Here is a 13,443-nt window from a genome sequence, read left to right on the forward strand (position 1 = left end):
AAGAGTGAGTAAATATTGGAAAAGTAGTTGTTGTGGTGTGTTAAAATTAGAGTTAAGGTCGATGAACGGAAATGATAACTAAGGAAAAGAAGTGCGAAGATATAAAAGTTATAATTTATCTTATTAGAAGTCTAAAAAAATAATAAGAAAAAGACTTTTGTTTAACATCATTGTAGTTTATTTATCATATCTAATACATATGTTGCGTGTTTTATTCACTTTCTGAGCAGACAAGAAAAATATCAACACGAAATTTAATTTTAATTATATGAATTCTAAAATATATTCATTCTTCAAAAATAAAGGAAGTTTAACAAAAGCATTACCGTAGTTTCTTTATAAGCATTTCCCTCCAAATCGCTTCAGTTATTATATTCGAAATGTAATAGAAATAACCAACTATGCCTGAAAAATGCAAAAAGATTATTTATTAATTTTGATAATCCTATCTGCACGATACAACACCCAATTGATTGTTCGCTAGGCTTTCAAAGCGCAAATAGGTCTCTTACGACCATAAGTCTTATTATTTTAACCGCAGCAGAGGAACATGTTTAATTGCCCACTTTTTGAAAAATGAGTTTTTGCGAGCGTTGTTTCTTTTGTGTTTACAGATTGCAACCGGCCCTAAATTAAATCACTACACTGTATGATTAATGGCATCTGCCGAGAGAAAAAAAAGCGCGGACCCCTTATCTGAAGTATAATAGGGCGTTTACCTGATTTGAAGCCCACCCCTAGCCCTGACCCGGATGATTTACAACAGAGCCTGCTTTAGAAGAATATCAATCCACGGATTCCTTTTTTAAGAATATATTTTTTTCCTTCATTGTTGTTTTCTGCATGAATAATTGAATGTGCAAAAGGGGGCTGAATAGGCTGCACTAATGAAGGCAATTTAGCAAAATGAACGTTTATAATTATAGGATTGTTATGGTGGGATAATTTATGTGTTCAATATTGATTCACTTTAAAGCTTTCGGAGTCAGTGTCTGCGGGAGGAGCAGAGAGAAACACTTTATGAAATAATTAACTCTTTCAGTTCTCCCTTTGTGGCATTTATCTCCACTTTGACTGTATTGCAAAACGGATCATCGTCATATAGCACGCAGTTTTTAAGTTAGGAAGATATGGAAATAATGTAAATAGTAATGCTTCCGGAACACTTTCGTTGCATTCAAATACCATATAATTTATATTTTTCAAAAGGAGTTATTGCGCAGCTGTGAAGTCTAAGCTTCCAGCTATAAATCATTAATGGACTTGGTGAGAAACGAGTAGCATGAAAATATTTTTAAAAATATATTTATCATTGAATTCTAATATATTAATAATCATTGCGAGAAAAATCAAAGGGAGGTTTATGCAAGGAAAAATGGGGAAAACAAAGACCGTGTCAAAGATCATGGAAAATTTAATGAGTTTTCATTAATTCTGTGCTGATGAATGGAGTCGTATAGAAGTCTAAACTTCCAGCTATTTATTAATGAACTTAGTGAAAAAACGAGTAGCATGAAAATATATTTAAAAATACATTTGTTATCGAATTCTAATATAGTATACGAAAATGAAATTGTACAGCTGTCTCTCTGACTGTAATATTAATACTCATTAAGAGAAAATCGAAGAGAAGTTTATGCATTCATGGAAAATTTTATGAGTTTTTTAATAAGTTCTGTACACGTGGAAGGATATATCATTTTGTTATTTGAAGTTATTATTAACATATAATAAATAATAAAATAAATTTTACCTCCTTCATCTTTGTATTGTATAGTAAAATGAGTTATTGGACTATTTCCATTATATTGCGGAGGTGACCAGGATAATTTCACACTGCGACTTGAACTTTCCACAACTCTAACGTCTTGTGGTCCATCGGGCGGTTCTGGAAAAACAGCAGACAGTAAAAATGCTAATTAAATGAATAAAAACATTATTTTTCCTGTTATAATCTAAAAAGAACATTAGCTATATTGTGCCTTGTTTCGTTTAAGTTTTCAATTTTCAATTTCTACTGTAATTTAGAAATATGACATTTTAATACTTGTGAGAAGCATAAATTTGTAAGTTATATGCAAGATAGTGATAATAGCATAACTACTTCTTGAATGTAAAAATCTAAAATCCTCATGATAGTAATTACATAATGTGGAAGCGCCGTATTTAGATCCTTTTTTTTTCTAATTTATAACAAGCGTTTAAATTCATTAAAGTAGGCTCATAATTTTACATTTTAATTCAAATGATTTCCGATTAATGAAATATTATTACTGTAATCATAATGATACAAAATTATTGAATTAGTTTTCATAACAGATTTAAAATCCTTAATTTCTTTTTTATCAACACAAATAAGCTACGCTATTCGAGAAAGACTTCTAGAAATAATTTAAGGAGCTACTTTATAACTACTCAGATTTTTTTATTTCTTCAGCTTTGTGACAAAACAAATGAAATTTAGACTTCCAAGAGTAGGAAAACCAGATATAACAATCAGATAAAGTACTCGAGTGATTTTTATTGTGATTTTGAGTAAGCCATTCTTACTGCTTAACTAAGTTCTGAGTCTTGCATCGTAATTTCACACATACTGCAAATTTGTCACATATCTTTTAGCTCTTTCATGGCAAATTAAGAATTAGTTTAATTACGCGTGCCATATGTCTGTTAGCCAATAAACTGCTATTGTTATTATAATGCAAAGCATACATTGGCTGTATTTACAATTAATAATGAATAATTCAAATTTAGTAACCTTAATGATAATTCTTATTTATTAGGTTTTTGAGACATAATATAGATGTATGCATGAAGAATATACGCAGACGCGGATTAAAATTGAATTAAATTTCTTGATGCAAAGAAACGGGTTTGGGTATATGAAATTCAGTATACTACGGTCGAGTACGCTATAGCGAACTCCCGGATTTAACGAACGAGACTTTTGGTCTTTTCTAGTGTCTTACATACTTCATATTATTTTGAAGTATCTATATATTTATATTACGTCATAAGTGAACCTCAAAGAGCATAAAAATCAGATATAACAAACGGTATGAATATCTTCGATCGAAAACTTTCTTTTTCTTTTTCATAAATTTTTCTAGAATTTCTGCAAGTTTTAATGTACAGTTACTAACCCTTAAAATCATACACGTTTAGGATATTAAGATTCATATTCCGTTGATATTCCTCATTCTGTCTGTAAAGAAAATCACCTTTGTCTTATTTTTTATTTATCTTCTCCATGTTTCTTTGTATCCTAAATAGAGGGTATGAAATAGGTGTGGCTTCTGTAGGTGAACGAGGAAACAATAGTCATATATTAAAAGACCATGTGGCGTACATGATCATTAGACTAGAAAACTGAATACATTTTCTGATATATTCAAATTTCTTGTATGAGCTGCCAGATAGAGCAATGCTGAGATAGAAATCTAGGAAACTTCGCTATCCACATAAAGAGGAAGTTCTGAATGTTATGTGTTTGCTGGATTTGTGAGTTAATTCTGCTTATAGGGATCGAAATATTTTGATTCTTATAAGTTTGGTTTGAGTATAAATGCTAACTACGATCTATCCTCCAAGTAAGATTTTTTGCATTCTTTGGATCTTTTGCAAGACTTTGGGTCTTTTGTTATTCTTTATACATAATGATAAATCCTTATGGCGGACCATACATATTTTGAGAAAATTGATTGTGTTCTCATTGGACATTGGATAAGATATGTAGGTGATGAAAATAGCTCCCCTTTTCATATTTTCTAGAAGAAGAAAACTTTCACATATTCTTTTACCAAACTCTCTCCAAAAGCCCTGTCTGTTTTTGTGTCAAAACCGCATTCGCATGGCGAGTTATAAACGTAATTCTCATTAACGATTTTTTAAAATTAGATTTATTATTCATTTCCTTGGGTAGATGTAACAATGTTAATTGGTTTTTCTCTATTTATCATTTAACGTTTGTACGATTTTGAAAGATAATCTATTTTTCTTATCGTATAGGAGGTAGAGAATCAACGGATAGCTAGCTAAACTTCGGTCACTTGAAGGTCATTATAGCGGGTTGGATTTTATTAAAAATATCATTTAAGATTTCTAGATTCTTCCTGTACAGATTACAAATACTATTGCTTTTCGAAAAATTAAAGGATACTTAGCGAACGAAAGACAGTAGTGTAAGAAGGTCATTTCTTAAGTGTCAATATAAAGCCTAGAATGGATCAAATTCAAATGTTGCCGTTGTGGCATTAAGCAGATTTCTTCACAATTTATTTCCAGCTGCATCCTAAAATTTTCTAGTTAATTTTTATTTAATTTCTTCTTCTTCTAGTTTTCTGCTTTCGAATTGCTGTCCAAACGTCTAAGTGTCCAGTTTTCCCTTAACTTTTTACCAAAAATGCAAGAAATAATGGTTTTGTTATTCATTTATTTTCACAGACATAAATGTAGCTACCATTTTATTAATTTCGCAGCAGATAGAAAAGATGACCCCAGAAGTGTGGAAAGCTGTTTAACTCTGTATTTAGTCAACATACGTCTTATAATTCTTGTGGTTAAAATAAGCAAACTGAATAGATAAAAGCAATTGGTAGCTTGATGATTTGTTTCTGCTCAGGATCTGAAACGAACTCCTTCCTTTCCTAGATAACTAACATTTTAATCATAACATTTTTCCTTTGAATATGCGGCCTCTTCCAAATTTCGTGCGCACAACATCCTAGGAGATATCTTAAATATTAACATAGTCGTGAAAAAACGCAGCTTAAATAATATATTTGTCTAGTTATGTACCCTCAAAGCGTCGCATTTACATTAACCGTCGCATTAATATAATGCTATTTAAGAAGAATAATGGAAATGATATATCGCCTCTGTATGCTGTATATTAAATTAAGAAATCCAAGTATGTTGTGACTGGGAATATTGTCAGTATAAATGAGCTAACGCACGCAAATACTTAATTGAGAATAATTAAAACAGTTGAAAATTTTGTGATATATAACACATAAAGTAGATCAGAGGATGTAGATTTTATTTCATCATACTGCATAAATAATTAGTTATTTGTAAAACAACAAATTCTTAGAAGACTTTGAAGAATTTATTTCTCCAAAAAGCAGGAAACGAAGATTAAAATTTTCATTTTCTGGGATATGAAGTATTATTCGTTAAAAAAATTTAGCTTTCGAGATAAAAAATTTAGCTTTTTTAAACTTTGATTGCAAATGAAATGAAGTTTTTATTAATATGAAACTTTTTAAACAATTTCTTAATCAAAATGAGTAAATGTGATGAAGGTACACAGCTTCATACAAACTTCAAAATTTTGGGGACAGAAAAATCTAAACGAAATTCATTTACCCCAAATTTCTTTGAAATGGGTCACCGTTTTAAGTAGTATAATGTCACTATACGGATGCTGTTAAGAGATTTAGAAAATTTTTGCATTATTTGATTGTAAATAACGTGATCTGAATAACTCCATGTAAGAAGTTTTATTCCTTTTAATCCTCGAGAGAGCTATATTGCTTGCCTCATTTTCTAAAACATTTTTCACAGTAATTCCTTTGTACCTATCGATTTAATTTACAATTTTATTTCAGGTCATTTTAGGCTTTTAAAAACTGATTTCAATATTACGTTTTCAGGAAGGTGTGTTAACTTTTGTGCCAGTACCTCCTACAATAGCTAGCTTGAGAGCAGCTAAACATGATACTACCGGGAAAATGCCAGCTGATTTCTTTCTTGGAAGAACTTAATTATCTCTCCGGATAAACTCTTTTTTCGTTCAAAAGAAGGCTCCAAAGTTTAAAATGACAGATATCAAAAGTTAGTCGGAGAAGCTATCCGTAATTCGAATACTGCAAGAAGGAAGCAAAAATTATATTACGATAAGAAGCACTACGAATGAAATTTTAAAGTGGGCCATAAGTTGTCAAAATTAATCATTCTCTTTCATTTGCACCTAAAGATAAATAGGAAGGTTTTGCTCAACATTTGAAAGCCCTTTCGTAATCGAAAGAATAAGTTAGGTATATATTTAAAGAAAGGTATATATTTAAAGAAGGTTAGGTATATATTTAAAGAAACAAAATGGGGAAGAACTGTTAGCAAATATTGACTAGTTGAATAAGTATAATGAGCGAATAGATATGCCTGTTTTAAATATTTTTGCAGAAATCCCACGCTGACAGGAATGCAGTACCAGCATGAAATTTCACAGATGTTCCTCCCACACTGAAAATCTGAAAGTCTCTGAAAAAAAGGGGGTACTGCAAATAAGGTAACACAGAACAAAAAGCCAAGGGTTGAAATATCAAACGGAAATGAGCTGCAGCAGGAAAAGGGGCCAGACTCAACATCCAGCATAGTTCTGAAAACAAATTGCAGAGTAAAATGCTCCATTAGATCAAGCAAGCGACCAACGGGGAATCAGTGCTAGCTGAAGGGTCAACGAAAAGGATTCAAGTATCCGAGAAAAAATATTAACGACGGTTCAAAACGCCGAGCAGAGGGTGTTTCACCAAATTGTACATGAACCAGAGTGCGGGTCTGGCGAACCAACAGACGATGGTTCTGCCGACGACGATCTTAGAAAACAAGTCACGTTTTCTGGGTCGACAATACCAGTAAACAAGTCACGTCATTTATAAACAAAAGTTAACAAAACGATGGTGCATATATGATACCATTCATAAAAAGTACGAATTTTGCTGCTTGGAGTAAGTATAAAAAATATTTCCCTTACAGAAACTTAACATTACAGTGGTGGCCAAAATTGTGGACACTTTTGGAAATTTTTATGTTTTTGAAATTTGTATGCTTATAGAAAACGTTACGTTTCACAAAATGCAAACTTGTATACATCATTTTAAAGAGAATTTATTACTGAATTCAATACAAAACACAAAATTCAATTATTTGCAATACAAAAAAGGTTAAACAATAACATTAGATATACATTAGATAGTGATGATTGCAGTGAGTTATCAGTACTACTAGTAGGGTACCCTTTATTTTTGATTACAGCTTCACATCGACGTTTATTGAGCTGACAAGAGTTTTCAAACGGTGCCACAAATTTTCTATAGGATTGAGGTCAGGACTGTTTCCTGGCCATGACAACAACTTAATACTCTTTGTACGAAACCACTCTTTCGATTTTGGCTGTGTGGCAAGGAGCAGAATCCTGCTGAAAAATAAACGAAGCATTGTTGGGAAAGAGATCTCTGATGGAAGGTAGAAGTTTTGGTTCTAGAATAGTGTCAATGTATTTTCTGGCATTCAGCGTCCCATTGATGACATGAAGGCGACCAATACCATCTGCTGACATGCATGACCAAATCATAACACTAACTGGGTTCTTCACAGTTGCTTGAATGCAGTCAGGATGTAGCTCTTCTCCTATTCTACGTCTTACATATTTTCGCCCATCACTACTGAATAACGATATCTTAGTTTCATCACTCCATATAACTTGTGACCACTGATCATCTGTCCAATTAATGTGTTCCTTTGTCCACTGCTGTCTTTTTTTTCGTTGCTGAAAATTAAGATAAGTCTTTTTTTGTGGAATTCTACCTCTCAGTCCAACATCTGTTAATTTTCTCCTGATTGTTCTTGAACTGACAGAAACACCAGCATCATTCAGATCACTTCTGATGGTCGCTGATGACATTTTTCTATCTTTTAGACACAGTCGTTTTATTCTTCTTCCATCAATAGATGTGGTGCACCTTTTTCGACCTTTTCCTTCTTTGTTTTGTATTGAATTTGTCTTCTGATATCGTAAACAAAGCTTTCGGACTCCAGATGTGGTCATTGAACCACCCACCTGTTTTGCAATTTCAGCATAGGAAAGACCACTTTCTCGTAACACAATAATATTACATCTCTTTCTAGGTGTTCTATCTACTCTTTTATTTGATGTTATTGCTTCTTGACTAAATATTAAAAATTTTTACAAAAAATCCTACTTGTAAAGAATAACTATAAGAAACAGGTCCTCCTTCTACAGAACAAAGTAAAATAATGAATTGTTTCAAGTGTAAACATGATATCAGCTTCTACTGGCAGTTACTAACATTAGATTGGTTCTCAGAACAAGAACAGTGATTGGCCAGGAAAGCTGACATTACAAACCACTTCATAACTGTGTTTTTTATTTATATTAAAGTACATATAACCTGTTTTGTGTTGCAAATAATTGAATTTTGTGTTTTGTATTGAATTCAGTAATAAATTCTCTTTAAAATGGTATATACAAGTTTGCATTTTGCGAAACGTAACATTTCTATAAGCACACAAAGTTCAAAAACATAAAAATTTCCAAAAGTGTCCACAATTTTGGCCACCACTGTATATTACTGGTATGATGGTTTTAATAAATTGTATGTCTCCCAGACGATGAAATACAATCCGCACAACGCCTAAGCATGCTGAGTATCAAATTGTCAATCTGTTCTTAGGAAGGATTACTCCCCTCAGCAAGTAATGCTTTCCGAAGTTCCGGTAGACATGTAGGAGTTGCTTAATGGGCAGCAATTCCTCGGCCAATCGGCTTCAAGTCACGTGATAATGTTGGTCATTCCATACGGGTGATACCCTCAGACTGAAAGCATTTCTTTACAATGTTTGCACGGTGAGGACGGCTGTTGTAATCCTTAAATACAAATTCTGCGCCCAGAGTATCCCTAAGCATTACGTACATGCTGTTCCAGAATGATGTACCGCTAAATTTCGCTTGTCATGGCTCTGATCTGAACAGACGGATCTGTTCTGGAGCTCAGTATAATTCCACCCCGAACAAGCAATACTGAACTACCGCAGCTGTGTCGTACAATGAGGTGGTAGCGGATACCTGGAGTTCTCCATTATGAAAGTCCAAGATTGCAAGCTAAACCTGGAATCTTCGGAAAGCATCACGCAAGCCCAGTGTGACGATGTTCACACTGCATGTTGTCTACTCCAGGCTAACCGCTGGAGACAGTGATTTGCCGTGAGCGGAACACATCTGACAAGCCTGCGAGCATATGGACCAATCTGTTCCAAAGATCTGTACACCATTTGCTTTGAAACTGTCGTACACGTGGCTGAAGATAGATGACGAGAAAGGTTCGATGTTATGCTGCGTCTGCTTCTTTTGGCAGTTACTGCTCAAAACTAGTCTTTATTCGGCGTTGTAGAGCGGAAGCGACCTGTCCTGTAATGTATACTGACATTTACGTCAGTTTGGAATCATTTCCAAAGTCTAGAGGGTTATTCCAAAGTTCCTCGAATATTTCCATCCGAGTACTTCCTTTTTCCGGGCGGCCGATAATTCAAAAAGTCATCCACATGCGTCCTCTGTCAAAACTATTCTGTTGTGGCACGTAGAGGCTTACAGAAATGCTTGTGAACATTTTTCTTTCTTTGCCAAGATTCCTATATAAACTTATCTTACAGTCCCGTCATTGTGACGTACTATCGGCGTCGGCGTCATCGGATGGCTTTCTGTAATTTATATGTTATTCTTGAAGATGTGTGCGATAACTCTGAAGATAAAAGTTTTACTTCAGAGTTTGATTTCCATAAGATTCTGAATTATTCTTAATTTATGGACATGAAAGTATTTTACTTAGTCAATCAATTCCAAGTTCAATAATTAAAGTACAAACTATTTGTTTACATTAAAGAATAGTGATCTGATTATCTTAAACTATGACACCAGTTGCAAAGCATTGTACAAATTTGAGCTATTTTCCTTTGAAAGTTTTTTCATATTATAAAATGACATTCGATGGTAGCAACAGCATATTCTTCTTAATTCATTAAAAATAATGGCATTTAAACTCACGTGAAATAATACAACACAAATGTCATAATCTTCTGTGTCAAAATGCCATATAAAAATTGTTTTCAAAATACGTGAGAAGAATGAATTAAAAATGCACACGTATAAAATGTTTTCAAACCTCCCTTTATGGACTCATTTAGTTGATCGACTAAAATTAGTTATTTTATAATGATCAGCGCAACAATCTTCTGCAAATATTTAAACACCATCTAAATTCTTATAAATTATATTAAAATAAATTACACAATTTAACACAGATGATACCTTTTGTCTAACACTAAAAACAAACTGAAGAAAATTATATATATCATAAAATCTGCGAATATATTTATAGCGAGACCCTTTAATAACAATGTTCGGTGATTAAGAGGCTGGCCACAGTTCGAAAAAACGGGGACCTCAAGATCGCTTGGCATAAATGTGCCCATACCATTATAAAGATCATGTTCTAAACTGTTAAAATCAGCCTTTGTAAAGGACCGGGCATATTTATAAATAAATAATAAGGACTAAAGGACTTTATTAAACTTAATGGTCTTTCATAAAGGACTTTATTTTTTATTTTGATTAGTACGGCAAATAAAAACTATGCTTGCATATTTGTGACCCTGCATTAAAGCGCCCACACATTTAGAAAAGTTGCATTCTTTAAGTTAGAAACAGCTTTGCATAAGGTAGCGGCAACTTTATATCGCAGCACACTCATGAAAGTTTCTGTCTTTTCTAACATGAGTGACTGCCATAATTGCGCCAGCACCTTTTTAACGGGGTAAGGCCTTGATGTCGTTTCATTGCATAACGATGGCTTGGTAAAAAGATGCCGAAACTTTTATGCTGTTTTTTATTTCGTCACGAACTGACATCCGTAAGGGGAAGAGCACTTGTATGCCCTCTTTCGAATGTTGCAGTCGTTTCGAGCAGTAGCCGACTTGCAAAAAGGTTTCCAGCATTTTTATAACAGGGCAGTTCCTCCCGCTATGCAAACAGTATTTTCCTTTTCTTTATTAGAGAATGGGGAACGAAATCTCCATTTAAATAGTGATGTAACTCGTTAAAGTTGCCAGAACATTTATAAAATGTACTTTTTTACAATTTAGAGAGTAATATTCATAGTTTTGGAGGAGCCTTTAAGTTGAAGCACACTTATGAAAAACCTTGTCTTTTCGAATAATTGCCAACTTGCATAAATATGCCGCCGATACAACTTGTATAAATGTCCCGGCGATATATTTATGAAGTATTCTCCTTCCAGAAATCATTTTATTTAGCTAAAATGTTCTTCGTATAAAATTAAACATTCTGTATAAAATATTCGTTAGAAATTTGTATAAAATATTCAGTTAAAGAACTTTTGCAGCATTTTTAGGACAAAAGTCAGATCAGAATTCCATAGACCAACACTTAAATTCAAAATAAAGAATAAAGAAATGTTTCAGTTTTTATCTTCCCCCCCCCCCTTAAATGCTTTCTACAGTTACTCGTAGTTAACAGTGAATTATTCGTTAGCCATGGGAGTTCTAAAAATAAATAAAAATCATGTTTTTTTTAACACAAAATTTGTTTAAAAATTCAAACCTCCATCGATGTAAAGTGCATTTACATCTTCCTACAGTATTTAATATTTAATACATTTTATCATATTATATGTGATATATCTTAACAGGAATTAATCTTACCTTGAACAATGAGCTGAATATTGGTATCGTCTCTTCCATAGGCGTTGACAGCAATGCAACTAAATAGTGCAGAATCTCTTCTATCGGCTTGTCTAATTAGAATCTCGGAAACAATGCCTGAACTTAAAATAGTTTCCACAAGCTCGTACCTGTAAAAGCAAATTCTATTAAAATTTAAATTCTTTAATAACCAAAGCGATTTCATGGTCATAATATGAAAATTTAATTCACAATGCACGATATTTCACATCCTAAAATAGTTTTCTTAGGCTTCTATACCGAACCATTGTACTTCTCCGCAAATATAATTGCTTCAAAAATGGCATATTAAAAATGATAAGATAGCAAGATTATGGAGCATTAAAACACTCAGAAATAATACAATATGTTTTACTTGAGCTCTCGCAAAGAGCTAACAGACCATTTTTAGTAAATGAATTAGACTTTAATGGCAAGTATAACAATTTAGAGTCCGTTAAACTTTCCGAATGGAAACCTCTAAATTTATGCTATCTTAATACCACTAATTTCACGAAATTGTAAATCTAGCTATATTTCAGAATACGTAATGATGCAGTTAACAGTGCATATATTAAAATCTGTGAGTGGCCTTTGAGTGAAATTTCGGTGTATTGTAATAGGTTTTTATGAGAGATTTTCTAATCTCTCATAAAATCTAAATCTCTCATAAATTCTTCTAATCTCTCAAAGTCATTCTTTTATTGACCAAAATATGATGAATTATCATAAACAGTACACTAAAATTTAGTAAATAGGTCAAGTAGTAGAATTATGTCCATTAATTATTCCTGGAAACGTCAAAATTTGAATATGAGTCAATTTAAACGATTTTATATCGCAAATCTGACTACTAATCTAAAAATTTTTTATACTCTGAAATATAGTAATATAATTAGAGAAATATAAGATAATAATTTCGATTGAATACTATTCAATCTCGTGAATGACAGCATTTGTTTCGATATTTTTGCTAATTGTATTTTAGAAGCTATTTGTACAGTTTTATGTTTAATTAATATATTATTTTGCTTGTAATATCATATCTATGGAACTACATTTGTCGCTTCCTTCCAGGATGCAAATTTGTAATGTATATATAGCCAAGTTCTTAAACTAAGAGAGAGCTTTTGGCAGCGACTACTGATCGTCTCTGCGTGTTTCGCTCAGCTTCTAAACTGACTTCAATCGGCTTTAATCTTTGATTGCTAGTGTGATTAAAGGGCCTGATCCAATACTCGTAAGCTGAAATTGTCTTGTCAATATCATATTGAATTTTGGCTTTAATTATTATTCTTATGCCTAAGTAAATTTGTTAAACTAAGAAACTAACGGAAAAGGTTAGTGTAAAACGTCTCTTGACTTGATGTCATTTTACTGAAGAATTATAAGGAAGCAATAGGATGCTTGGCTATCTTTTTGGAGCCAGAAGATATATATATATAAGTTACGGAACTAATATATATATATATATAAGTTACAGAACTAGAAGAGATAGTTCAGTATAAAATTTATAAATTACGCAAAAATATAAACATGGCTGGTTTCCGTGTTTCAGATCAATACGAATCTTAATTTCTGCTCATATGCTGCGAAAAGCATTTGATGACAGGATGTTCCGATAATACGGGGACTTTCCCTCCTTCGGTAGTAAAATCCCTCTTTTCGGCAAAGGGAAAACCCTCATGCGAGCTTTAGCTCATGTAACATGTTAGCTCTGAGCTCTAGTTTCGTAGCACCCCTTCTGAACGATTTTAAGTATTCGGGCAGAATGCCAACAAAGTTGTATTTACGAACTGTCGAACTATTCTGTCTGCTAAGAAACCAGCAAGTTAAGATCTGCAGTAGCTACTAAATATTGCAAAATTCGATGAGAACATTCCTAAGTGTAACGTACTTTAATTTCTT

General features: G+C 32.8%; 1 protein-coding gene across 3 annotated transcripts in view; it reads right to left on the reverse strand.

Annotated features, from left to right (window-relative positions):
• LOC118197664 (cell adhesion molecule Dscam1-like) overlaps nucleotides 1–13,443 on the reverse strand; it is a 927,954-nt gene that overhangs the window by 240,198 nt on the left and 674,313 nt on the right. For all 3 annotated transcript variants that reach the window (XM_085816877.1, XM_085816876.1, XM_085816875.1), the window contains exons 13-14: nucleotides 11,518–11,666; nucleotides 1,754–1,888 (exon numbers count right to left, since the gene is read on the reverse strand). In XM_085816877.1, the coding sequence (XP_085673003.1) occupies nucleotides 1,754–1,888; nucleotides 11,518–11,666 (284 nt within the window). The remainder of the gene's footprint in view (nucleotides 1–1,753; nucleotides 1,889–11,517; nucleotides 11,667–13,443) is intronic.

The sequence above is a fragment of the Stegodyphus dumicola genome, chromosome 5, assembly GCF_044657685.1.
Source record: "Stegodyphus dumicola isolate Sdum_Otavi_A_Nest chromosome 5, ASM4465768v1".
Lineage (NCBI taxonomy): Eukaryota > Metazoa > Arthropoda > Arachnida > Araneae > Eresidae > Stegodyphus > Stegodyphus dumicola.